We start from the raw sequence: 24183 nt of genomic DNA, 5'->3' as shown, positions 1-24183 counted from the left end.
AGTTGTGTCTAGTAAAGTAAATAACCAGTTCTCTTACTGAGAGGGGTGTGGGGCCAAGGTCAAGCTGATGAGAACCTAGCTTTTAGCACTGAATCAAACAGGACCACACCGCGGAACGCGGGCATTAGCTGAGAGGCTGTGGTCAATAGCGAAGCTCAGTTTAAATTAGTTGGGCACCTTGGGGAGGAGGCCAGATAGGAAGGGAATGATGAGCCCCGAGGTGACGACCTCCCCCCGCCCCCAAGAAAGCCCCGGCTTCGGAGGCCTGTCCGAGGGTGTTTTTGATAACCACCCACCACCATGCAGCATCTTCCCTGGAACATAGAGCAAGTTCACCAACACTGAAGAGACGCACAAAGGAATGAACACAGTGAGGTCTCATGACTGACACGGTGGGTTTTTTTTAAATACATCTTTATTTCTCAAACTCAAAGCTCTATTTCATCAAGTTCTAATACATTTTGCATTGATAACTGATTTTACCTGCTTCACGCACGAAGGTCAGTGACCATCACACCAAAGAGGAAACCTCACACATCCTAGCAAATCACTATCTCAAAGGCTATGCACGTCTAGCGTAACAAAAGCTTCCAATTTAGTCTAACCTAATGAGTATCTTACTTTTGAACTGCATTAATTTGGAAGTTAATGGATAAAAAAAAATCTTAATTTTCCTAAAGCAGCTATTTTTTTTTCATTCATTTAAAAAAAAAAAAAAACCCAGATGGCTTGCGTTTTCAAACACTCACAGATCCGTGTTATTGAACGACTTCCTCTTTCGTGGATGGTCTCCTCACCTTGCTGGGCAAACACACACGGCAGTTTGCACCACCTCGCACTAACCCAGGCAAAACTCCAAGCGTTTTCTTTTGCTGACACTTAGCCGTTTTTTTGTGTGTGTGTTTTTTTTCTCAATAAAGTGATAGGTCAACAAGATTTAGAACTTGAACTCACAAAAAAAGCATTTTATTTCCTGATCCTCACCTTGAAGTCTCCACAAATAATCCTGAAAATTTGTCAGGTCTTTTTAAATATATCACCTTCCCCTGCTCCCCCCCAACACACACCCCTCCCAAGGTCCTCTGAATGTAACTGGCGGAATTGGAATGGGTTCCAAGGTCAGCTGTGGCATTCTGGTCTCTGCCAGATTAAGGGTACGGATTTAACCTTGGCCACTGGAAGTTCTCTCACCTTACAGAATCCCCCCCAAAGGCTTCTCCCTCGTGGGGAGCCCCAGGCAGACACCCCAAGAGTCACAGCCCTAGTGGGCATTGGGGTCTTTTCTCACAACTGGATAACTATCATTTAGTCTCTGGAATAGGATGTTTGAGCTCGGAATCCAGCTGCACCCTACAACAAGGCACCAGCCCCAAAAAGTTGCCCCACAAAGTTAACGAGAAGGGAGCCATTCCGAAAGTTAGGAAGGTGCTTTTGAGTGGCACCACTTCCCAAAGTTAAGAAAGCAGTACTGGTTCCAATCCTCACCTACCAGGAAGGTAAGGGGCCCGTGCTAGTGGGGAGGCTGAGGAACAAGCAGATTTGGGCGTTAGCCATTTGCTTACTAATGCATCACCAAAAAAAACAAACAAAGAACTCCACAGGTTCACACACAGCTCACCGTAACTCCAATCTCCAGGGAAAAATCAAACTTGGGGTGGGGGGCGGGGGCAGGGACTTAAATGTCAAACCACAATAGTCACCAAATAGCAGACACCCAGCATCTTTCCTGACAGACTCCCCCACCTGCCAGTCCTCCAGATGCCATATCCCACAAGTGGTCAGCGGAAACCCTGATTTGAAGGTGTTGGTGACACGGAGTTCGGTTTCAGAGTTGCAGTTACTGAGTGAGGAATAGTGTCTCACTGCCAAGGTGAGGTTTAAGGGTGAGACTGGAGCTCAGGGCCAGGAACTCCGTGCGCGCCCTCTGCCAACACAAGGGAAAAGGTGCTGTTTGAATCTCCCTGCTGTTGACCTGATTCCAAGGTGCAGGCTGGGGCAACGAGCGCACACTAGCAGAAAGCATCAGAAAACTGTTCAGAGCCCTGAAGCAAATGAGACTGCGTAAATGTATGTGAGAACTTGCACTTGAACTTTAGTGCCCTTGGCCACGGCCAAGTTTCATGTTACTCAACACACAGAAAAGAACCGCCACAGGACTCAGTACAGCTTCAGAGTACCTGGTGCTTGGGAGCCGCATGAAAGGCAGGTTTCAGCTAGAATTTCCAGACACCTGAAATTCAAGGTTACCTGGTCTAGTCTGAGGCAGGCAAAAGGCTCCCAGAGCAGGTGGAGACACCACTTAGCCCTGGGTGATATTTCAAAAGTACAGCTTCGGTCAGTGTGGCTTTTTACCCTGATGGTTCTAGAACACGCCTGCTCTCAAACTCCAGAACAGCTGGGCTGCCTGAAGGCTTCGGGGGAGGAGACCTCCAAGCTGGCCATCTTGCATGGTGGGAAAGGACTGGAGGCTGGGGGCTCTGAGCATCTTCTGTGCTTCCCTCCACTCTCAAAGGACCAGTTCCAGCTGGGAGGGGGGGTGGGAGAAGAAAACGAGCAGAAAGAACTCCAAGGACAAACTGACATTTAATGGCCTGACGCGGGTCTGGTCCCCTCTTCATCTGCAGCCTCGCTGCCCAGTCCCCCACGCCTCCTGGGGGCACAGTCCCGAATAACGGTGGCGAGTGCTTCTGTTGGCGGCTCCGTCGAATTTCAAAGCTTTGGTTACACAGATCTGTCATTTTTGAGCAAGCATGTTGCCATCTGACCACAATGGCAGTCTATTAAGGTCCTGGATGACCATGTCGTTTTCAAAGTTGGGATCCACTCTTCTTTTACTGCCCCCCTTCTAACACTGGAGCACCCCGCCCCTCCCCTCCAACACCAAACCAGCCTTGACTCCGAGCCAGTGCATTCAGACATGACCGGCTCCCGGAGAACAGGAGCCGGTTCCACTAAGAAGTGGCTTCTCTTCACCTCCTATAGCGCAACCTGGATAGCAGCTAAGCCTTGGGCTTCAGCCAGGCCCCACCTGCTTTTTGAGAGGACCAAGACACCACATTCTAGGAAAAAACCCTGAAAATATAATCTTCAAAAAAAAAAAAAAGGTAAACCACTCGTTTTCTATTCAGCATTTCTGTAAGAAGGCAACTTCATTGCTTATTCAAGCGAGGAGAAAGCACTCACTCGGGGCTGGGCTTTGCACGGCCACGGGACAAATTTAAACTCAGGACCTCGGGCTAGATGGAATCGCTGTAGAACCCCGGCTGGCTGGCAAGATTGGGTTTCTTGGCCCTGGACACCCTGAGGTGATGCTTGCTAGGAGATCACACAAAAAAACTTCAAAACACAAAACCCCGCACTTCATCTACTGGGGAAGCGGCGGCCTAGAGCGCTCCGTTTGCTAAGCTTGCTTTAGACTAGAGGTTAATACTGTTCTCCTTCTAAAGTGCAGAATATAAACAAGTGTGGTCAAATCTACCAGCAGCAGGAAGATGATTCTTCATTCACGCAACTGACCCCCAAATACACCAGGACTGATTGCTGCAAGGCGCCCCGGCACGGCTGTCACACACGGGCCCGCCCGGACGCCAGCCCTCCGCCTCACGCCCCGCACGGGGGCAGGGGGTTCCATTCTAAAGCACAGTTAAGCCAAAGATATCTGCCCACATGGGCAGATCACTCCACAGGCTGCCCAGTTTTACTGAAATTCCTGAATTTATTTGCTGTCAAAAAAAAATCTGGAGAAGGAAATCACTACTTCTGAACAAACAAACAAACAAAAAAATCAGCACAAGTATTCCAGAAAAACAGCTTGTCCTACTTGGAATGTGACCAGGACGGGTTTCCAGTGAAAACACAGGGAGACCCTCACACGTCAGCTACTCCAATGACCCCAGACTCGGCGTGACCCTCAGTCTCAGGGGAAAGAAACACAAAAGTGACGAGCTGCTGAGGGAAAAACAAAGTGTCAGTCATCAAAATTCCTTAAAGAAAAAGTGGACATTCAGCTTTCCTATTTACAATCACTCCTACCCCCACCACAATCCTAGTTTAACATTATGTTCCACGTTTTATTTTGTTTTCAAGTTACATTTCACAAAAAGGCCTTTTTCTCTTTTTTTTTTTTTTTCCGTCTCAGCAATCTCACACACAATTCCTCGCAGGAGCGCAGCATCTAAACCATGGACCGCTCCAGCCGGACCTGCGTCCGGCCCTGGCGTGCTGGTGAGAGGAGTCCTCAGCTCTGCTGACAGGGAGTAACACACGCAGCGCAGTCCTTGGAACGAAACTGAAGTCACGGGAGCACCCTCGCGGTTGCCCTTTCCTGCCTGACTAAAACTGATGCAGGAACACAGACCATCGGCACAGCTTTCGTGTAGCTGAGAGCCCCCGGCGGGCGCCGGCAGGGCCTTCTCCAGGCCCCGGTGAGAAGACACGCGGCCCCGTGCTTCTCACACCCTGCCCGGGCGACTCCCCCGCCTGGGTCACCGCACAGAGCTCGGACCTCCCCGAGCCCATGCTTGGGACACGGCAGGTTAGTGTCTGTCTCGGAAAGATGTGGACAGGCCATGCTTCCTACAGCTTTTTCCAAAGTGGCACTGGAACAATGGGTCCCGTGAGGGTTGGCTCATGACACACTGTAGACCCACTCCGATGGGTACACAAAGAAAAAAAAGCAGAATCAGAGCTGAGTTCCCCTTTAAGAGGCAAACACCTACATCTAGAAGGAGGCTCCCCTACCTGAGAGCCCCTGCCCTACGGGGGGTTCCCGCCGTGGAAACCCTCAGGTCTCAAGGTTAGTTACAGGGCAGCCAGGTGGGGTAGGGCTGGCTGTAGGTCACTGGAGACTGGGCGATGTAGTAGTTGTTGAAGTTGCCGTCGCTGACGTACGGAGCCGGCTGGTAGTAGCAGGTGACGTTGGTGGCGCTGGGGATGATGTTCTGCTCGGCCAGCACGCGCAAGGCCAGCAGGGAGATGAGGTTCAGGGTCTGCCGCCGCTCGTGCCCCATGAGGCACACGGTGCTCTCGTTCACGACCCTGCGCAGGATCATGAGGTAGTCGTACTTGCTCCTCTCCCCTTCGGCAAAGTGGTTCTGCAGGTAGGTCTCCAGCTTCCTCTGCTGGTCCAGGATGTCTGGGAAGTCGATGAAGAACCTGGAGCACATGTAACGCTCCAGAGTTTTGATCTCCTCCTGGTCTGTGGGCTTGAAGTCCCGCACGAGGAGGTTGCTGTACTTGAGCAGGCCCCCGCCCCTGATCTCCTCGGGGTTCTTGGTGGCGATCAGTTTGTTCTGCAGGTGGTCGAAGGCTTCCTCGAAGTCCCCGTACACGCTCTCCGCGATCACCGTGGGGTGCAGGTGCTCGGAGATGGGGTGGCTGGAGCAGTCGTAGAAGAAGAGCAGAGAGTCCAGGATGATCTGGAAGGAGTCCACGCTGAACTCGAACTGACGCCGGATGGAGTCGACGAACTTCATCTCCACGTTCCTGCCGTTCTTGTTGGAGAGGGAGATGAGGCTCCAGCGGTCGGTGTCCGCGCACACCTTCACCAGCTTCTGCACGTAGGCCTCCTTCAGGGTGACCGGGCTGATCTTGAGCTTGTTCACGCCCTCCGGCAGGAAGTTGAGAAGGGAGCACAGCACCACGTCCTTGACCAGCTGGAACTCGACCTCGGTGGGGAGGGCCACGTGGAAGATGAGGTCCAGGTCTTTGTATCCCAAGCCGTTGTCTTTGACCAGAACGTGGCCGGCGGCGGAGCCGTTCAGCCGGACGTCCTGCACTTTGATGCCTGCCTCCTCCAGCTGGCTGCGGACGGTCTGGACGATGTCCCTCAGGGTCATCTCCAAGGTCGGAAAGTTGCCTCGCCCGTGGATGGGCACGACCTCGGTCAGGACCTCATGCAGCCGGCTGACCTGGTCCCAGTTGAGCACGCTGAAGGACGCGCAGTCCCTGGCGCTGCTGCTCTCCTCTGCCATCTTGGGGGACGCTCTGGCCAGGGAAACTGAAAGTGAGGGGGTGAGAAACAGAGTTAGGGTTCACTTCCACTGGCAAAGCAGCTCGGGGGGCTCAGAGACGATGCTGATTTTTCTTTGAACCTTTTCCCGTAAACAGTGCTGAGCGGACCTACTGCTGGGTGTTGCCGTGAGGGCCAAATGAGTTAAATACGTAAACAGCAGTGCCGTCATGAAGTAAGGCCAAGATCCACCTTACCCTATACCAAATTGGGCAACTTCATAATCTCGTTTTATGTGCTTGTTTTGTTTCACATGTTTGGTCCACGTGAAGGGGGTGGAGGGGACAGGTTGTGCCAGTTTGTGCGAAGGGAAGGAGACAAACTCATTACACCAAGTAACCTGGACATAACCTTAGCCAACAGAGTGCCTATGGGCTTTGCTAAGTTTCCTTGTTTTCTGTGAAAACCACCTCTCCTGCCCTCAGCTCCCTCCCTGCATCTCGAACTGGCTGACACCCAGGCCACATGCAGAACACAGGAGCCCCAAGAAGGGACTTCCCTCACTCCGTGACTAGATGAGCTCGCAACTCTAGGCCACAGCCACCTGGTCAGTCCTGTTAGCACCACACACACTGGCATCCTGTTAGCAAGAACCCACGTCCTTCTCCCGAATGGGAGTGGCCTGCCCTCTGAGAGGCACTCTCATTACCCAGGGCGGGACCAGGGAGCCGTGAATGATGAGATTCCCGGGTTACGAGGGGTCAGGTCGGCTCTGCAGTGGGAGGACTCTGCCCAGCAAGGAGGCCTGTACAGCATGCAGGAGACTTCCTCAGGGGAGTCGATGTTCAACTGCATTTTGAAAACCAGTCCCTTGAAACTACCCAAGGAGCTGAAAGCCCACACTCAGAAGTAGGAGAAAACGTCACTGCTCACACTTGACCTGCTAGAGCCACCAAGTCACCAAAGTCATTTTCAACTAAGTTACACTTTGCAGAAAATGAAAGGCAGCAGATTCCCAGACATTGGGATAGCATATTAGAAGATGCTGAAGTGGTAGGGGCAAGGTGCCTGTGGACCCACAGGGGTCGAACATCAGCTACAGGGATGGAGGGGCGGCAACACAAGGTCGGGGTGCTGTCCTCAGACTGCCCGGTGGGCAGCCCTCCCTCCCCCTTCACCCTTCTGGCTTCCCAGACACACGCCAAGTCCGCCCCACGGCCTCTGCAGGTGCCTGTCTGGAAGCTGCTGCTTCTGAATGAGCATCCAGCACACGCTGACCTGGGGTTCAACTTGGAATTTTGGTCTTACTCTGGGGCCGGGGATCCTTGCCTCACCCACCCCGCTCCTATCGACGGGGTGGCTGTCAGTGTCGGGGTCCCCTGGATGCAGTGAGCTGGGCTTTCCCAGAGCTGCCCGCTGAGGAGGTGGGTGAGGACACAACGCATCGACACGAGGCGGTGTGCGGCAGAGAGAAAATGTAGTGTGAAGGCAGACTAGGGAAGGGTCCTCTCACTGGGGTGGAGAGGAAGATCTCTAAGAGGACGGGACACAAGAAGACTGCAGGGCCACAGGAGCTCACGGCTGGGACCGAGGGGCCAAGGCAGCACGCGGCCAAGACATGGCCTCGTCCGGTCTGGCCCTCCGCGCCCTCCTCGGGCGATCACAGGCTCCCGTTCGCACGTGGGTTAAGGGGCCGGATTTGCTCGGTTGGAGCTGGGAAGGTTGAGCCCCAGGAAGACCAGTCTGAGGGCGAGCGCCCCTCTGCTTGCTACAGAAGAGTCACGCCAACGGGGAGGTCAAGCTTCCCTTCAAACCTGTTCGGACGGCATTAAAGAGCCCTCAGCCATCGGGACCATCCTGCTGCAGCACTGAGCTCAGGAGGCCAGGCGGAACTTGTGAGGGGGGACTTCGTGATTATTGTAGCTGGCATCTGGCGTCGGGTCAGATTTGAGAGAGTAGTTTTCCCTCCTGACGTGCTTTGCGGACACGGCTCTCCGCGGCCCCTTTCGTGACGAGCATCCAGGGCACCTGTGCCTGTCACACAGGGCACGACCTGACCCAGCCCAGCCCAGACGACCACGGAAAGGTACGGCCGGCGCTGTGCCCTGAGCCACTGCTAAGCCAGCTGTGACTTGGTGACACAGATGTCAGTCAGCTGTGCTGATCTACCTGTAAAAATACAACTGGGGAGTCGCAATCCAACCCAATACTTGGAATAGAGGGAACAATTAATTTTAAGAAAATCGCCAGGAAGAACCTCGATCATGGTGCAGAGAATAACCGTAGGGAAGGTTCTTGGCTCAGGCCTTTCTTTCTAAGGAATCGTTAAAAAAAGAAGTCGTGGAGAGTTACGGTCAGGAACACCCCGCCTCCGGAACGGTGGTTCCTAACCTCAGAGGAGGGACACGGAGACCAGGGCGCACCTGAAGAAAGCTGTCGCTCCTCCTCCCGGGGCAGAGAAAGGACACAGACAGGGGAGGTTTCGTACATTTTTAAACCTCTGAACTTGCAGTGGGTCCCACGTTAGAAGCTGTTTTAGGCTGAGAATCTGTAAGGTTCACACGGGAGGAGGGGCAGGGGCAGCCGGAAAGGTCACAGAAAACAGAAATGGCGTGCGGGCCGCATCGGAGAGATCGCGAAGCCGCAGTTGCTGAAACGCTGGCACGAAAAGCAGACAAATCGATGGGAGGGAATTTTTTAAAATCTAGAAATAGGATCTATTAATAAGGGCAGTCAGCATATAATAAAGGAGTCACTTCCGGATAATAAAGGGAAAAGTCATGGGACATCTGGATAGTTAGACTTTAAAAAATAAATCAGTTGGCTCCTTACTGTGTGCCAAACTCAGATCCAGATGGATGCATCAGAAACTTCAGTGTAAAGTATGAAACCCTCAGAGTACTAGAAGAAAACCATGGAATTTATAGATTTACATTGAGTAGGTATTCCTCCTCTCTACATCATATAAAACCTAAAAGACCCCCCAAATCAATACATTTGCCTATAGCGAAATGACAATATCTGCATGGTAAAAATGCCATGAGGAAGGTAGAAGACAAGACTATTTGTAACATTAGGCAAAGTATTCGTGTCTTCCATGACGAGCGAGCTCCCACGGATCAGAAACACTGAAGCCCTAACAGAAGAAGGGTCACGGGGCTCGAACAGCAGCTCAGGTGCGTGACACACCCAACCTCGCCCTAAAGGGACAGGCAAATGAAAACTTCAGTGTGGCCTTGTCACCCATCGGACTGGCAGACCCAGCTGCAGCGACCTTGGGCACGGTGCCCGTGGGTTCTCCCTGGGGAGCAGTGTGGCCTCTCGGTTCGCAGCGGCTGCTCCCTGGGACAGGGCAATTGTGCGTCTAGGAAGCCTGCTGTGGGTGCCGCCCGGCGGGCGCGCCTGCAGGTGTGCGCAGGGCTGCTCATCGGAGAAGTGTCCGTGGGGCCCCAGGCGCCAGGGCACACATTTGTAGAGAAGAACGGTGGTGGCTCTGTCTGCACGAGTGTGAAACGCTCATCGAGACTGTGTAATGGAAAGGTGCAAAAATGTGTGCAAAAGTATAAGTCTGTACTTACACACCCATAAAGTCTCTGGAAGGACACACAGCGGTTCGGCCTGCACCAAGGAGCACCGCTCGGTTGGGAGACGGGGGACAAAGGAAGATCTATTTTGTCCCTTTTGAATTTAGAACCTACACACGTGTTAGTTGAGAAAAGTTAAAATCGTATTCTCTGTGTTCTGCAATCTTTCCCCTATGAACCTCCTACTCATCTGCTACCTTATTTATTCCTCCCACCCCCACAGCCACATGACGCAACCACACACACTTTGAAGCTTCCCTCCAAGCCTTAACCTCTGACCCCTGGAGGGGCGGGCTGGGGAGGAGGGACTAGTTTCCGATAGAATGGCTTTCAGTCGAGTTTCTACTTATGTGCTGTATAAAAGATGTCCACTGTTTACCAAAAACAACAAAAAATCCCCCAAACTTTCAAAATAATGGACAAGCCATCCCACCTCGTTCCATTCTATGTTTGTTATCCGAAAATGTTTGAGTGGTTTTGTAATAATTGCTATTCCTCACTTCAGACATAGTACGGCCACCCTCGTATGACACTGATACGCTGGTTATTAGCTACAGCTGCAAGAACCTTAATGAATGCAATAAGCACTTTTTCAAGACTCTTAAGACACCTGTGGTTGGCTTCCTCCCTGTCACTTCTGACACGTGCACTTCAATGGAGTTAACTTAACCTTCAGAGAAAGGCAGTCCGTGTACGAGCCCAGCGTGGGACGTGACCAGTGCCCAGCCCACGGTGGGGGTGTCGACTCTCCCAGTTCACCACGATTTAGACACAGGAGCTCAGGCTCCTGAAGGCGCACATGCGGGCTGAGATCATGTTCGGGCCTTAGCGCATTAGGAGAACCCCAAATGAGTTATGGATGCCTAGTGTAAAGGAATTCTGTTTTCCCTCGCCCATCCCACTTCAGATATCAGAAGCACATTTTCCGGTTACTTAGACACACGCTGGCATTACCAGTGAATCGGAGTCCTCGGCCCTTGGCGCTCAGAGAGCACACCAGAGGGCTTAGCAGAACGGGCTGGTTTTAATCAGCCGCTGGAAACCCACGTTGACATAATCCTCTCTCGTTCCCAGCTCGTGAAAGGCCCTGGTTGGAGGCAAATGCTGGTTCAAAAATTCACAAAATAGTGACTAGAAAAAAATTAGCTCAAACTCAAGTGTTTGATTTTTCCTTTCGCTGCCTGAGAAACAGAGTCATTCTATTTTGCACAGAAGACATTGGGAAAGGTAAGGACCATAATTTCCCATTGATCTGGACATTCAGGCACCTTTATATAAGGGAGGATGACCAGCATCCCACCCAGTTCTAACTCTTCTAAAACGCTTGGCTCACGATGAATGACTGGATCTCGGGTAGCCCCGAGTTCCTTCTCTTCCACCCCCTGGCTGCCCCGGGAGGGCAGGACAGACACACACACACACACACACACACACAACGAAGAGAACACGGGCGTGCAGGGATGGCCGCCAGAGTGAGGAAGAAAGCCAAGGGAGGCCAGGAGATTAAACCAAGCCCCCAGAAGACGAGCTGATACCTGACTTATCTTTGTCCCCCACTCCCCACCTGGGACACAGCCACTCAGTGCAGAATGGTCTGAAAACCTGTGTTTGAGCCCATGTAGGGGAGGAAGAGCCATCTCTAGTCCTGCTTCATCGTTTGTCTGGGTCCCAGAAACAGGAGTGATGGTGGCCAGGAAGGCACGAGGGGACGCCAGGCAGGCGAGCAGGGCAGGCAGAGGGGCAAAGGGGCTGAGAGTGCCAAGAGCATCGGTGCCAAGCCCAGGTCTCTCAGGCAAGTCAACACTGGTTCCTCCTGGTGTCTGGGATGAGACACAGAGGCTGCCCAGAGTTCCTGGTGTATGTGCAGCTGTACCTCCGAGAAGTAAAAGACGGTAGGTACATACTTAGGTCCAGGCCTATGATCTTTAGCATGAGAGCTCTGGGAGCTCTCCGTGCAGAGGTGCCATGGAAATACCGCAGCTCTCTCCGCTGCAGCAGCCCCCATCCCGCCCAGAGACATGTGAGCGGTATCCTTGTCCTCCGACCCCGCTGTGGGTTTAAGAATACACAAAAAACTCAAACGCACATCAGCATTCCTTCGATGGTAATGCTAGTCCCGTCAATAGCCTGGACCTTCCTACTAGCACTTTGAAGCTCAGGGTGAGAGACCCAGCCACAGGCCATGGACCAAGCCTGGTGACAGAATCTAAGGGAGGTGTGTGTGCCGAGCAAAGACACCTGCTGTCCCTGGCTCCTGGCTGGGAGGGGACCCACGCACTTGTAGCTGGCATCTTCCATATACAATGTGCGCCTCTGTCTACAACAGAGGGCACTCTGAGAAAAAAGTTCCCTTGCATAGAAAAGTGGATGGCAATATGCCCCACTAAGTCCCGCCCCACCTCCTCCCGTGGCTGGCTGAGTGAATGAGAGCCACGGTCTGGGTCTGCTCCTTTGCCTCCAGAAAAAGGAGGGTGTGGAGAGACACACGCACAAGCAAATGAAAGAGCACTTAGTGTGAGCCACTTCACATCAATCCCCATCGCTCCAGCCACAGCTGTCCTTTCCCTCCATTAAGCAATAAGGGTCAGGGATGATTAAGTGAATTGTCTCCGGATCCTCAGTGTCTTGGAATTAGTGACCACTTCCACCAGTTCTTGCTGCTAATAAAGCGCAAACTTTTCTAAAACAGAGGTTTGATTGGTCCTGTCCAGAAAGGAGAACCAAACAGAGAACCTTCTGGTAACCATGCAGCTGTGTGCCCGCCTCCCCACGGCAGACGCCGGACAGCGAGGCTCGAGCAGCTTCCCTCGGTGTCCGTGCAGCGCAGACGCCAGCCGAGCCGAGGGCGGGGGTCCTCCTCAAGGACACCCGGGTGGCTCTGAGGGCAGAGAGGCGCGGGAGAAGATAACGCGTTGCCCACCATGTGGTGCGGGAAGTCCCATTTCCCAGTGGGGGTGTGCATCAGCTGTTTCATCACTGAACGTCTTACCGACAGCCCTACCCACATCCTTTCCCCACGGGCTCACGCCGCCACTTCCTCAGACTCCAGCAGCACCGCCAGAGGCAGAGCCCCCCGGGGCTCTCTGTGTGGCCAGAGCCACGGCCAGAGGATGCCCGATGGGACGGCTATTTAGCCAGGTGTTCAGATATGAGCCACCAGACTCTACCTGACAACATCCCAAGTGCAAGCGTTGTGGGGCCTTGTGTGGACTAACACGCTGGCCCCTTCAGCATCCCTGGCCCTGGAGATGCTGCGGTGTCCCCTTTGTAGGGGAGAAAGCTGGGGACAAAGAGATCAGCCAAATAACTGCCCAGGGACTTGCCACCAGCACGTGGCGGAAGTGAGCGTTAGGAAGCCCCTGGAGGTGGGTACCTGAGTGTGGGGGGTTGGTGGGGGGCAGGTAGAGCTTTGAAGACCAGCTATTGCTCGGGCAGTTGTAGGAAGCAGACCACAGCAAGAGGAAGGAGAGGGGGAGACGGTGTAAAGGTTTTTTATGAGATGGCGGAAAGATGTGCTACGGTCACCTGAGGAAGGCCAGGTGACAGGTGCTGAACGCAGGACAGAAGCATTTGGAACGAAACTGACAAGGGGCAGTTCAGAAGCTCTCCCCCTCAAACCCATTCTGGGTTTGGGGGTGTCTGCAGTTTAGCGAGCCACCAGAACGGAAGGAATTAAGTCTAGACATTCCAATAGTTAGGCTAATGTTAGTGTTAAAGGAACAGTGGCTGGGAGAGGAAGGCTGGGGCCCTCTCCCAAGAGCACGCCATGATGACAGCGAGGTGGCAAGGCAGTGGTGACTTTGGGGAAAGCAAGTCCAGGAGGGGGACCTGGGAGTAGAAGGAGCTGGGACAGTCGGCTTGCTAGGCAAGCATTAAGAAGAAAAAATGGCCCTGGCTGGCATAGCTCAGTGGATTGAGCACGGGCTGGGAACCAAAGTGTCCCAGGTTCGATTCCCAGCCAGGGTACATTCCTGGGTTGCAGGCCATAACCCCCAGCAACTGCACATTGATGTCTCCCTCCCTCACTCTCTCTCTCTCTCTCTCTCCCCCTCCCTCTCTCTCCCTCCCTCTCTCTCTCTCTCTCTAAAAAAAAAAAAGAAAAAGAAAAAAGAAAAAATGAAGGCACATGAGGGAGAGTTTGGGAATGGCAGATCCTCACTTATCTGGGCAGCTGAGGCTCTGCTCCCAGAATAAAGCAGCACCAGCCAGGACCTGTGCTGGTGGCTGGACGGTCAGGAGTGCCCATCAGCTGATAGAGCAGCAGAACAGGACACTCCCTGCAGACACGAGGGTTACCACCAGATCCTGGAAACAGATAACCCAGCAGGGCTGCAGAGACAAGGTAGGTCCGTTCCCGAGGAGTGACCAGGACCCCACAGGTGAGTGCAGGAAGGAGAGCTGGAGCTGAACCGGGAGCAGGAGCGGCCCACGCATGCACGGTGACCCTGGGGCTGGACACCTGCTGCCTTTCCACCTGCGTACAGTTCGACCCTTAAGATTCCTTCATCCTTAAGAAAAGAGCTTTGAATGGCCATGGTTTAATATACGCAGCCCCAGACAACAGGGAGGGAAGGAGAAACATCAGGGTCAAGGCAGCTTTGGCCTTCTGAAGAGGAAAGCTCCCTGACTCCCTGAATTCCTAGAGGGGTGAAGGCCAGAAGTTATCTAGGGCCAGGGGGGAGCCTGAGCAAGCCGTTTGTCTGCAGGCTGCCAGCCCCGCCACCAGGGAGGAGGGGATGTTCCGGAGACTTCTCCACAGCCCTCGAACATGTTAAAAAGTCACAGATAGCTGAGACACACACCTGTGCATGGAATGAAGTGGTTTACGTTGAATGACAGCCCAAAGCAATAGAACCAGATAAAATAATGCCTTGTTTAAGAAAAGGACAATGAAATACATTGTGTGTACTTTTCCCCGGAAGCTATGTTTACAGTTGCCCACGCAAACACTCACAGACACATTCTACCTCCGTTCAAATAACCTCCCCACAGGCCGCAAACCTGTGCCCTGAGAAAACACTTCTAAGTTGGCGACACAACAACCCACAGATGGTCTTTCCCCTCTCTCGGCTGCTGATCCCACCCAGGTCTCCTCAATCTGTTTTCTCAGGGTTATCAGCATCCTCCCAGCCACTCTGCACCGATGTTTACCAGAGCTGAAAAAGTTGGTCTGACTCCCACCGCAACTGGGATGCTGCCCGAGCTGACAGAACAGAGGGTCCTGGACCCAAGCAGGACCCAGTGCCGCCTGGCTGTGCACAGGCTTTCTGAGTCTGAGGGGCCCTCACCAGTTCTTCCCCCCTCCCCCTGCTGCCAACATACACTCTTCATGGTTATCAATGACCTGGCTCTGTCCACAGACCCTGCCCTGAGCAGACTCCAAACAGAAAGCTCACCCCGTCCGTCAAAATAGGATGCTTCAGCAAGTGTGGCTGGAGAGATAACGCCGGCGCTACAAAACAGCCTGAACAGAGTGAAAACACTGGCCCCATGTCACAGGGACAGCGCAGATGCTGCCGTGCTGGCAGGGAGACGCTGAAAGGCCCGCAAATGTGGACCCTGATGAGGTCAGAACACAGACACCTTCAGGTGGAAGCTAAGCAGAGGAGGTGTCAGCATTATTAAGTGCTAAATACTCAACTTGAATCGGAAATAATCTTTGTCACTACCGGGTGGCTCACTCCCGCCTACCAAACGCCTCTTTCTAAATCAGGGATGTTACTGGTCTGAATTCATTTAGAGAGATCCCCAGAGCCGGTCCTCCTGTTGTGACTAGCAGGAAAATAAGATGATTTCTAGAAGGGCATCATTTACTATAAGGAGGACCAAGGTTCCACATGATCCAGGGCTTAAGGGCTGACAGCCTCCTGGTTTTCTCCAGAGCTGCTTTTTGCCACTAGACTCGCCAGCCCGGAGTTCGGAACAGGTGTCAGCTGTCCAAACGAGGTCCTCAGTCCTGGCGGTCTGCTCACCAAGGGCACCCCTGGGCCTCTCAGCAAAGGCATGAGCCACTCTCAGGTGCTGGAATGCCCTTCGCACACCTCAGATGCATACACACACCCCCACTCGCATATGCTGAAGCCTGAGCAGGCCCCCGCTTCTTTAAGGATGCTGGTCACGCACGTGGCACAACCTTGGTCTTCATCCCTCACTGACCCTTCCCCGTGGGGTTCACACTCACATGGCAGGGAGCTGGCCTTTAGGTCTAAGCATGACAGCGGGCCCAGCGGGCCCTCTGACGATAATATAAATGCTGCTAAGAACGGAAATTTGGGTAAGCAGGCAGAGTCGGGGTGAAGGGGTGGGACCAAAGTGAAAGGACAAAACCACGGGTGGCACCTGTTTCTGCACCCACGGCCCCTCAGGAGGCCAAGCTGCCTTGTCTTTCAAGGTGTTTCCACAGGTGAGGAGCCACACCAGCCACAGCTGCAGCTCGCTGGGGCCATCGCCATTAAGTCAGTGCTCGCCAAGTCGTGTGTCGTTGCCATCAGGCATCGCAAAGACGCTTTTTATTTATTCCCTGTTACAGTTTCAAATTTTAATTGGGGTTTCAGCCCCTGCCCCTCTCAGATTTTCTCTGCAGTCCTTTGGTTGCTTTACACTTATTCTCAACGACAATAATAATGATAACATGCACTGGACAGGGAGTCAAAAACGCCCTGTGTTCCAGGGTGAGGGCTGACTCCCCAGGTGAGTGATTATCGATGAGCTAGCCACGATGACTGAAGCTCCTGTCATTCTTTCAGCGATGTGAGTGCCTACGATGTTCCCAGTGCTGTTCTAGAAGCTTCTGAGATGAAGCAAGACACACAGGTCTCTGCCCATGTAGGGCTCATGTCCTAGCTGACACTTTCCTGCCATCCCTTCGTGGTGTTAACCCTTGCCTCCCCCAGAGGCAGAGGCAGACCTTGAGAGGCAAGGATTTTCGTGGATGGCAGAGCCCTGCACTGCCCGCTCTGCCACCCACAACCTCACGTGGCTGCTGAGCACCAGACATGGGGCAAACCCAAATTCAGATGCGCCGCGCATGTAAAACGCACACCGGATTTCAGGGGCTCAGCACAAGGAACAAAAAGTAAAACCTCCCATTAATACTTTTATACTGATTGCAAATTGAAATGATTTTTGATGTGATGGGTTAAAAAAATTAAAATTAGCTTCCCCTGTTTATGTTTACTTTTAAATGTGACTACTGGAAACCTAACTGTGACCTTCCCATTTCTACTGGACAGCGCCGGTCTGTTGTCCTTCTGATGATGAAGAGACTGAAGCCTGAAGCAGTCAAGGTGCTGCCGGGACCAGAACCCAGGTGTCCTCACAGCCAAGGCAGCTGCGCAGCAGGGGGCAGGGCAGGGTCCGGGCCGCAAAGGGCCTGGGCACGGGGACCCCCAGGCCAGCACTGGGCCGCACACTGGTGCTCGGTGAGTGTCCTCCGGCTTCTGTGCTCTGGACCTGCGCCTCTGCTGTGACCGCCTTGCAGTCCCCCACATGAGTGACAGGCCTGGCCACAGCCACGCAGAGTCAGCTGGCCATGGAGGTCCTCACATCCACCTCTCCACCATCACAAGCACAGGTCGGGGATAAATAAACAGGGCGTGTTTGAGGTGAGGGGCAGCCAGCCAGGTGAGGCAGAGGGCTGCCCCTTCTCTGATCCTCCCGAGGGCTAAGCAAGGTGACGACAGCAGCTATGTCAACACAAAGGGGTAAGAGCAGCTCATGATTCATGGATAATGTTCTCACAGGTGTTTCCAGGGAGCTCAGAGAGAGAGAGAGAGAGAGAGGGAGAGATGGGACTTTTTGTGTTCACCCAGCTGAAGATTTGAAAGAAGCAGAAACTAAGGGACAAAGCAGAACTGCAAAGACATCCTGAAGAGGCGAGGCACAGAGCAAGGGGATCCTCAGACAGGGCGGCTCAGAAGCCACGGGGAAGGGTCCAAGGCTGGACTGAAGGACGGTGAGGAAAGAGCAGCATTAATTCAATCAACAATTTGAGTATGTGAACCGTGAAGCGAGGCAGGGCAGCTGGGAAGCCCCCTCCCAGGGGAGGCTGAGAATACGCAGAAGCCAGCAAGGCTGAGGTCCTGACACGACCCTCAGCCCCTTCTAGCAGGACGGGCAGAGCCTGCGAGTCCCAAAGGTGCTGTTGCAGGAGCTTGGGGCATAGCACTGGCCGCAGGCAGGGAGAGGAGCTGACTGTGGTTCCCATCAAGCTGCTGTCTGTAGGGCCCTAAACCAGGTCAGTGGTGGCAGTGGAAAACAAAAAGTTAAAAAGACAGAGACTCAGCAGAACTGGCCACGGAGCGCACGTGGAGCGAGAACGGCTGATCAAGCCGAGTGAGGGAGGCCGGTGCTGGGTGGCTGCGCAGGGTGGGCGGGGCTGGGAGGCAGCAGGGTATCGGCTTGAGGGGTTTCAGCTGTGGGCCAATTAGTGGTCCCTACCCCTCAGCTCCAAGGCCTCCATTTAGAAAGAGGCCCGGAATCCACCCTGCATTTCCAGCTAGGAGCTTTTGATTGCCAAAGCTCTGGCACCATGACCCACCAGGACCACACCTACTTAAAGGAGCCCTGCCCCCCAGAAGAATGGCAGCAGAGCGCTGCGTCCACTCAACCTCTGTGTGACAGGCCCTGCTCTGCGCACTGGGGAGGTGGTGGTGAGCACACACCCCTGCTGCCGGGCTCACATGCTGGTCGCTTAGACAAGGGGACTGTGCCCGGAGGACCCTCAGAAGCTGCCCCAGCCCTGCCTGCATCAGAGCCCTTCCCGGGGCCTCCTCAGCACCTGGCACACACGGCTGCCTAGGAAGCACTTAACCCCTCACTGACTCCATCCCTGTGATCCCAGAAACAAACACGTAAAGCAGGTCAGTGACCAAGACCCCAAAGGCCCCGAGACTACAAACACCCCACAGGGAGAGTCAGCACCAGCAATTGCTTCTTCACACTAGTTTCTAGTGTGGTTCCAGGAAGTGCTGCAAACACTTCTCCAGCAGGCTACAGGGGACAGCTGTCCAACACGCTATGAATTCTGAACAATTCATCAGGCTATTACTTACAGAGTTGGATTATACAAAGATGCTTCCTCTAAACCATTTAAACTACAAATAGGAGCTTCCTTATAACGCATGCAGGGACAGAATAAAGAAGCCTGAGACCAGAAGTCCCACAAGCAGCACAAGCGATTGCCCCCACTGCTGCTCCCAGGTGGCCGTAAATACATGCACACGTCTGCCCACAGGTGTCTGCTTCATCAGAATACAGCGTATGCCAATTTAACGTGCCACAGTCAAAACACCCAGGTGGCAGGACGGACACGTTCTCCTACATCACCTTGTTTCTTCAGTGACAGTAACACAAAAAAGCAATGGACCTTACCTAACCAGAGTAATGTTTTATCCCAACTAACACCTCAGACTCTGCATTGCTTCCCCTAATCTGCCTCCCTGCGCATGCGCGCACGTGAGCACACACACACACACACACACACACGCCTAAAAAATAAGATACAGCCAAGAGTCTGGTGTGAAACCCAAACACAAGCAAAACTCTCAACACTAGCCTTGGGCTTCCACAACTTCTCTCAGTAACACAAAAAAGGTTTAGCAAACCCATTCAGAGCTCATAGCCTGTCATTCTTCAGGGACTGGCCCCATGCACACAGCACATGGAAGAGGAAGACCGGGTACCACTTACTTGAGCAGTTAAACAAATGTCACTTCCTAATTCAGGATCGAATGAGTCTGGTTACTGGCACTGGCAGAACAAGGGCACGACAGTCCCAAGTTATCTTTACTGCCGGGCAGTTCCTTGGACTTTCAGAAGGACGAGGACTTCTGTTCTCTGATGGGTAGTGCAGAATGTCCACAATCCGCTCCAGCCTTGAACGCTGGGAATGCGGGATGCGGGCTAAGGGGAGGGCTAAGGGGAGGGCTGTTGGGGGAGGGCTGCTGGGGGAGGGGCTGGGGGAGGAGCTTCTGCGACTAGGGATGGGATTTCGGGAGCTACTGCTGCTCAGGCTGGAGCTGAGGAACTGAGCAGGGGAGCTGCTGGTGCTGGGCTAAATCAAGTTCATCTGACAGTTACCCCAGTGAGATCTCGAAATACCAGGTGGGCACGGTGGGAGAAAGGTCACGTAAAGCGTGTTGCTGTTAGCTCTACAGTCACACACTAACGCTCCTTATGAAATTAGGGAACTTTGTTTTGGGTAGTAATTTAGAAGCCTCCTGGCAAAAGTTTTTTTTTTTTTTAATATTAGGAGACTCTCCCCACAGCTACCCGAACAATCATATACAACATCATCAAAGCTCCTTTCTAAAAACTCCTTATTGAGAATAAGTGTACTCTAAAGATACAGGTGTACCTTAAAACATAAGGTTTCAGTTATCTCAAGTAAAAGCGTGACTCCAGGGATATTAAGTTTTCCATCTTCACAAACAACAATGGCAAAGGACAGAATTCCTGCTGGTCCAGCTCAGACCGCTTCCCTGAAAGCGAAGAGAAAAGTCAGCACTCTCCAGTCCCCACCCCACCCCCTCCAACAGCAGGGTCTCCAGTGCCTGTCTCTCCCTGCCCCCCCATTACCTCTGGGGATTTAAGACTCCGCCAGCACAATCCTTGGTAAGCACTCCTACCACCCTCACCTTGCTTCCTTGCTCTGATCCTTGCCAAGTTACACATGTTGAAAGGTTAGTGGAGCCAACAATGGCCACCCTCATCCCCCCTGAAAGACAGCTGGGCCAAGCCCAGAGTCGGCTTCAGGAGGATTTAATAATCTTAACTTCATTTTCTGAGGAGGTTCAGGTTCCTAACCCACCTATCCTGAATAGCAGTTGTCACAATACAAATGATTACACAGTCTTCACAAACGCTTACAGTAGTCGGTGCACTTTAAGCACTGCGTTGTTTGCGTGTTGTAACTGCCTTAAAAACAAACAAATAAAAGTTAAAAAGCAGCAGGGCTCTACTTAAGGAGGCGGGCGGCCCTGCAGGAGCCTTCCTCGCACCAACAGCAAGGGGGCCGAGGGTCGAGCCGATTCCTCCGGCCGCGGCCAGCCCTAATAGCCAGTTCTAGTGAGGATGGGTGAAGTCCCCCCCTCGCTTCGAGGTAGCGCCGTTCTGTTTTGCCGCCCGCCGGCGCTGTGTTGAGGTCTGCAGGCTACCACCTGTACTCTGGCCCGTCACCCATCTTCCACTCCCCTCCAAACCTTCGCGATCTGAACTGCGACACCTCCCGGGGCAGCGGCGCCTCTGAGCCACCCGCGGCACCGCTAGCCGAGTCAACTGACTGTCAGGCTTTTAGTCTACTCTGTAAGCAAGTTTCATTTCTGAAAGGGGCGGAACCAGGTCGCAGAAACCATAATCCCGAGAAGTTTCCGAGAGAAGCGCAGCACACAAGTCACTCACTTAGGTCACTTTGCTGCTTATGGTGTCCACAGTCTGGTGTGAGTCCAAGAAAAGTGAGCGATCTCCGCCCGAGCCCTGGCGCGCAGCCCGAGGAGCGCCCCTCCCCTGTCCGGCCTGATATCAGCCCCGGACCGGACCGCTGCGTCTCCTACTGCGCCTCCCCAAACCGCCGCATTCGAATTCGCGCTGCGCGGGCCAGGGAGGGTGTACGTGCGGGTGGGAGGGCAGGTGCAAGCCCGGGAAACCGAAGCGAGGAGGGGTGGCGGACCCCGAGAAGTGGCCAAAGGCCCCCTTCACGTACGCTTCGGCCTCCCCCACGGTGCCGGCCAGCGCGCAGCCCTCGGGACGCGCATCAGGAACTCGCTGAAGTTTGCCAAGCCTGGCCGAAGTCTCTGGAAAGTTGCAGCTCCCTCTAGGAGCGTCTCGCTTGGCCCACAGGAGCGGAGAGTGGAGGGAGGGTGCCACTGAGGGAGTTGCGGGGGAAGGGAGCACCTGGTCCCCTCACCTGGCCGCACCACCCCTCACGCCTCGGAGCCCCCACTGGGCTCAGCGAGGACTCGAGCTCCGCTCCGCAGGGACAGACCCCCGAGGGTAGAGCGCGCAGCTCTCTGGCTCCGCCGCATCTTTGAAGTCTTTGAAGGAGGGGACCCTGAACTCACCTGGGCGGTGGAAGAGGAGATGACAGAGTGCGGTCCTTGGCGTGGGCAGCCCCCAGCAGGAGCAGCACGGTCACTTCAGCCCCCAAGCAGCTGCACCGAGTGAGCCGCAAGGCCACCGCCCCCCCTCGTTCTTATACTGCCTGACCACGCCCCCGTCCTTCACCCCCGCCCCCGCCCCCGCCCCTAAGCCTGCCTCTCGGGGGAGCAAGGGGCAGGGCAGGGCGGAGCCAGCGCCCGCGGGATCCTTCCGCCTGGACGCTGACGGTAAGGGCACGGCAAAAGGCGCCCTCTGATTGGCTCCTTGGGTGAATGGTTGCCGAGAGACGAGTAAATCTTCGGGTGAGGGAAGGGGAGGGAGCACTAAAAGAGGTAGCACTGCGCAGGCGCAATAGAGAGGGGCTCCGTGGATACCCCCTTAACTTTGGAGTTACTGGGACTCCCTCTTTTTCTACTTTTCACTACGCTCTTTTCTGCCGTTCCTATCCCATAACTCACCCCCAAGCTTTCCCCCTCTCTATTGCTCTCCCCCACAGACTTGCTTTTCTTTTTTCTATTTCTCTGGAAGTTTCGCGTTGGTTCTCTCCGGGAATGAGGAGTGAAACCCCCACGCCTACCTCTGGAAGGTGTTTTGAACTCGGAAAAAATTATGGTTTCTGAGCTGCGGGAACCTTCCTCATTCCCCAAACTGGCTGGAGGTCATTGGGAAAGGAGTCAACCAGCTGTGTGCAGTCAGTGGGACCAGGGGCCTCACGGAATCCATCCCCAAGGCTGACTACCGCGACAGCTTCAGCCCTCTGCAGCACGTCACAGGGTCAACCGTGCCTGTTATATAACATGGGGGCGGGGCTTGGACACCACCCACTCATTCCAAAGCATGTGGTTTCGAGTACTGTTTCTAAATTCAGATAACCTGGCCTGGGATTTCCATTCATCACCTGACTATCTGTAAGGCTTTGGGCGACTAACTTAACCAACCCTCCATAAATCTCCATCTCCTCACCTGTACAGTGGGACTAAAAATGGAACAGCTTTGTAGGGTTATGTAAGTATTAAATAAAAATAGGGAAAGCTATTAGTGCAGTGCCTAATATAAGGTGTGTGTATGTTATGTCAAACAGTAACTTATTTATCAATAAACATTTATTGAGCTTGTACTGATTCTCTACTGAAAGGTGGGAGAAAAGATTACTTCCCACATGCACTATTTCCATGCCCCAGCCCTTCCATTCTGCCTGAAATAAATATGGTTCTCAGTGTCTGCCAGGATAAAGAGAGTTCTCATATGCCTTCGCTGGAGAGGGGGAAGTTCCTGGAACATCAAGGAGATAAAAGATCGGAAAGAGTGCTTGCAGCAAAAGCCACAGTGATATTTATTGTTGGACACCCAATCAGGATATATGGTCTGATTTTTTTGTTTTACTTTTCTTTTTAGGTATAAATTCAGTAAAGTGCACAAAGGTAATGTGTACAGAATGATGAATTTCAACATATGTGTACACCCATGTAACTGCCACCCAGATCGAGACATTGACAATCTCCAGCTTCCTCATGCCCCTTCCCGTTCAGTGTCCCAGAGGGCAACCAGTGTTCTGACCTCTATCGCCAGAGATTAGTCTTACCAATATTTGAACTTGATATGGATGCATTACATAATGCGTGTATTTTTGTGTCTGGCTTCTTTCACTCAATAGTGTTCTATGAAGTTCATCCATGTTGTGCATGAAACAATGGTTCATTCTTCCCCAGTACTGTGTATTATTTCATTATATAAATATTCAATAATTTATGTACTCGTTCTACTGGTGGATGTTTGGGTTGCATCGAGTTTTTGCCTATCACAAAAGAAGCCGCTTACAAATTATCTTTATCCAGTTTTATTGAGGTGTATTTGACAAATAAAAATTGTGTATATTTATAGTATACTACAAGATGTTTTGCTATACAGAGTGAAATGATCACCACCAGCAACCTAATTAACACATCCATCACCGCACAGTTACCTTTTGTGTGTCTATGTGGTGAGAGTGCTTAGTACCAACCCTCTTCATAAATATCAAGTGCACGGGTCCGACAGGAGCAAGGCCAGCTTGTGTGTAGTGGTAGGGTAATGATACGGGTGTAATAATTTACAGTTTTAATTTGAACATTGTACTTAAAATGTCATATGGTGTGCTTGAGTGTGATATTGTTATGTTACAGAATCACATGCTTATGATTTTGTAATAAAAGATTTTTATAATAAAAAAGGGGCATTATTTGTGCTGGGCCTGTATAACAGCGTTTTCAGTTATAACCACCATGCTGTGTGGTAGGTCTCCAGAACTTATTCTTCCTACGTGTATGCCCAGGATTGGAATTGCAGGATCATAGAGTACACATACATTAAGCTGTAAAGAGACTGCCAAAGAGTTTTCCAAAGTGGTATAACAATTTATATTCCAGCCATTTATATTCCAGCCAATGCTATGGGATTGCCAGTTGCTCCACAACTTTGCCTGTGTTGGTATTGTCAGTCTGTTCACTTTAAAAAGGGGTGGGGGGTGTAAATCCTTGCCTGGTATGGCTCAGTTGACTGGAGCATTGTCCCATA

General features: G+C 52.8%; 1 protein-coding gene and 1 long non-coding RNA gene across 3 annotated transcripts; both read right to left on the bottom strand.

The window, feature by feature from the left end:
• Nucleotides 1-885: 885 nt before the first annotated feature.
• On the bottom strand, nt 886-22393 carry TENT5C (terminal nucleotidyltransferase 5C). 2 transcript variants are annotated; one of them, XM_028502816.2, is made up of 3 exons: nt 21594-22393; nt 19892-20015; nt 886-5998 (listed from the first exon to the last, which is right to left on the bottom strand). In XM_028502816.2, exon 3 carries the CDS (start codon nt 5970-5972, stop codon nt 4797-4799), a length of 1176 nt encoding a protein of 391 aa, XP_028358617.1. In that variant the 5' UTR covers nt 5973-5998; nt 19892-20015; nt 21594-22393; the 3' UTR covers nt 886-4796. The 2 variants fall into 2 exon arrangements, with proteins under 2 accessions (XP_028358617.1, XP_028358618.1); XM_028502817.2 differs by lacking the exon at nt 19892-20015 and having other exon boundaries at nt 915-5998.
• On the bottom strand, nt 914-10972 carry LOC118498230. Its single transcript, XR_004900757.1, has 2 exons — nt 10941-10972; nt 914-1049 (listed from the first exon to the last, which is right to left on the bottom strand). It is a non-coding gene; the product is annotated as an uncharacterized LOC118498230 (long non-coding RNA).
• Nucleotides 22394-24183: the final 1790 nt, after the last annotated feature.

Source organism: Phyllostomus discolor, chromosome 14 (assembly GCF_004126475.2).
Source record: "Phyllostomus discolor isolate MPI-MPIP mPhyDis1 chromosome 14, mPhyDis1.pri.v3, whole genome shotgun sequence".
Classification (NCBI taxonomy): domain Eukaryota; kingdom Metazoa; phylum Chordata; class Mammalia; order Chiroptera; family Phyllostomidae; genus Phyllostomus; species Phyllostomus discolor.
Note: the sequence above shows the minus strand (reverse complement) of the source record. Positions and strands in the feature narration are given on the sequence as shown.

Bases quoted from the DNA above. Each gene is read 5' to 3' on its own strand.
- TENT5C (XM_028502816.2), bottom strand. From the start codon at position 5,972: ATGGCAGAGGAGAGCAGCAGCGCCAGGGACTGCGCGTCCTTCAGCGTG.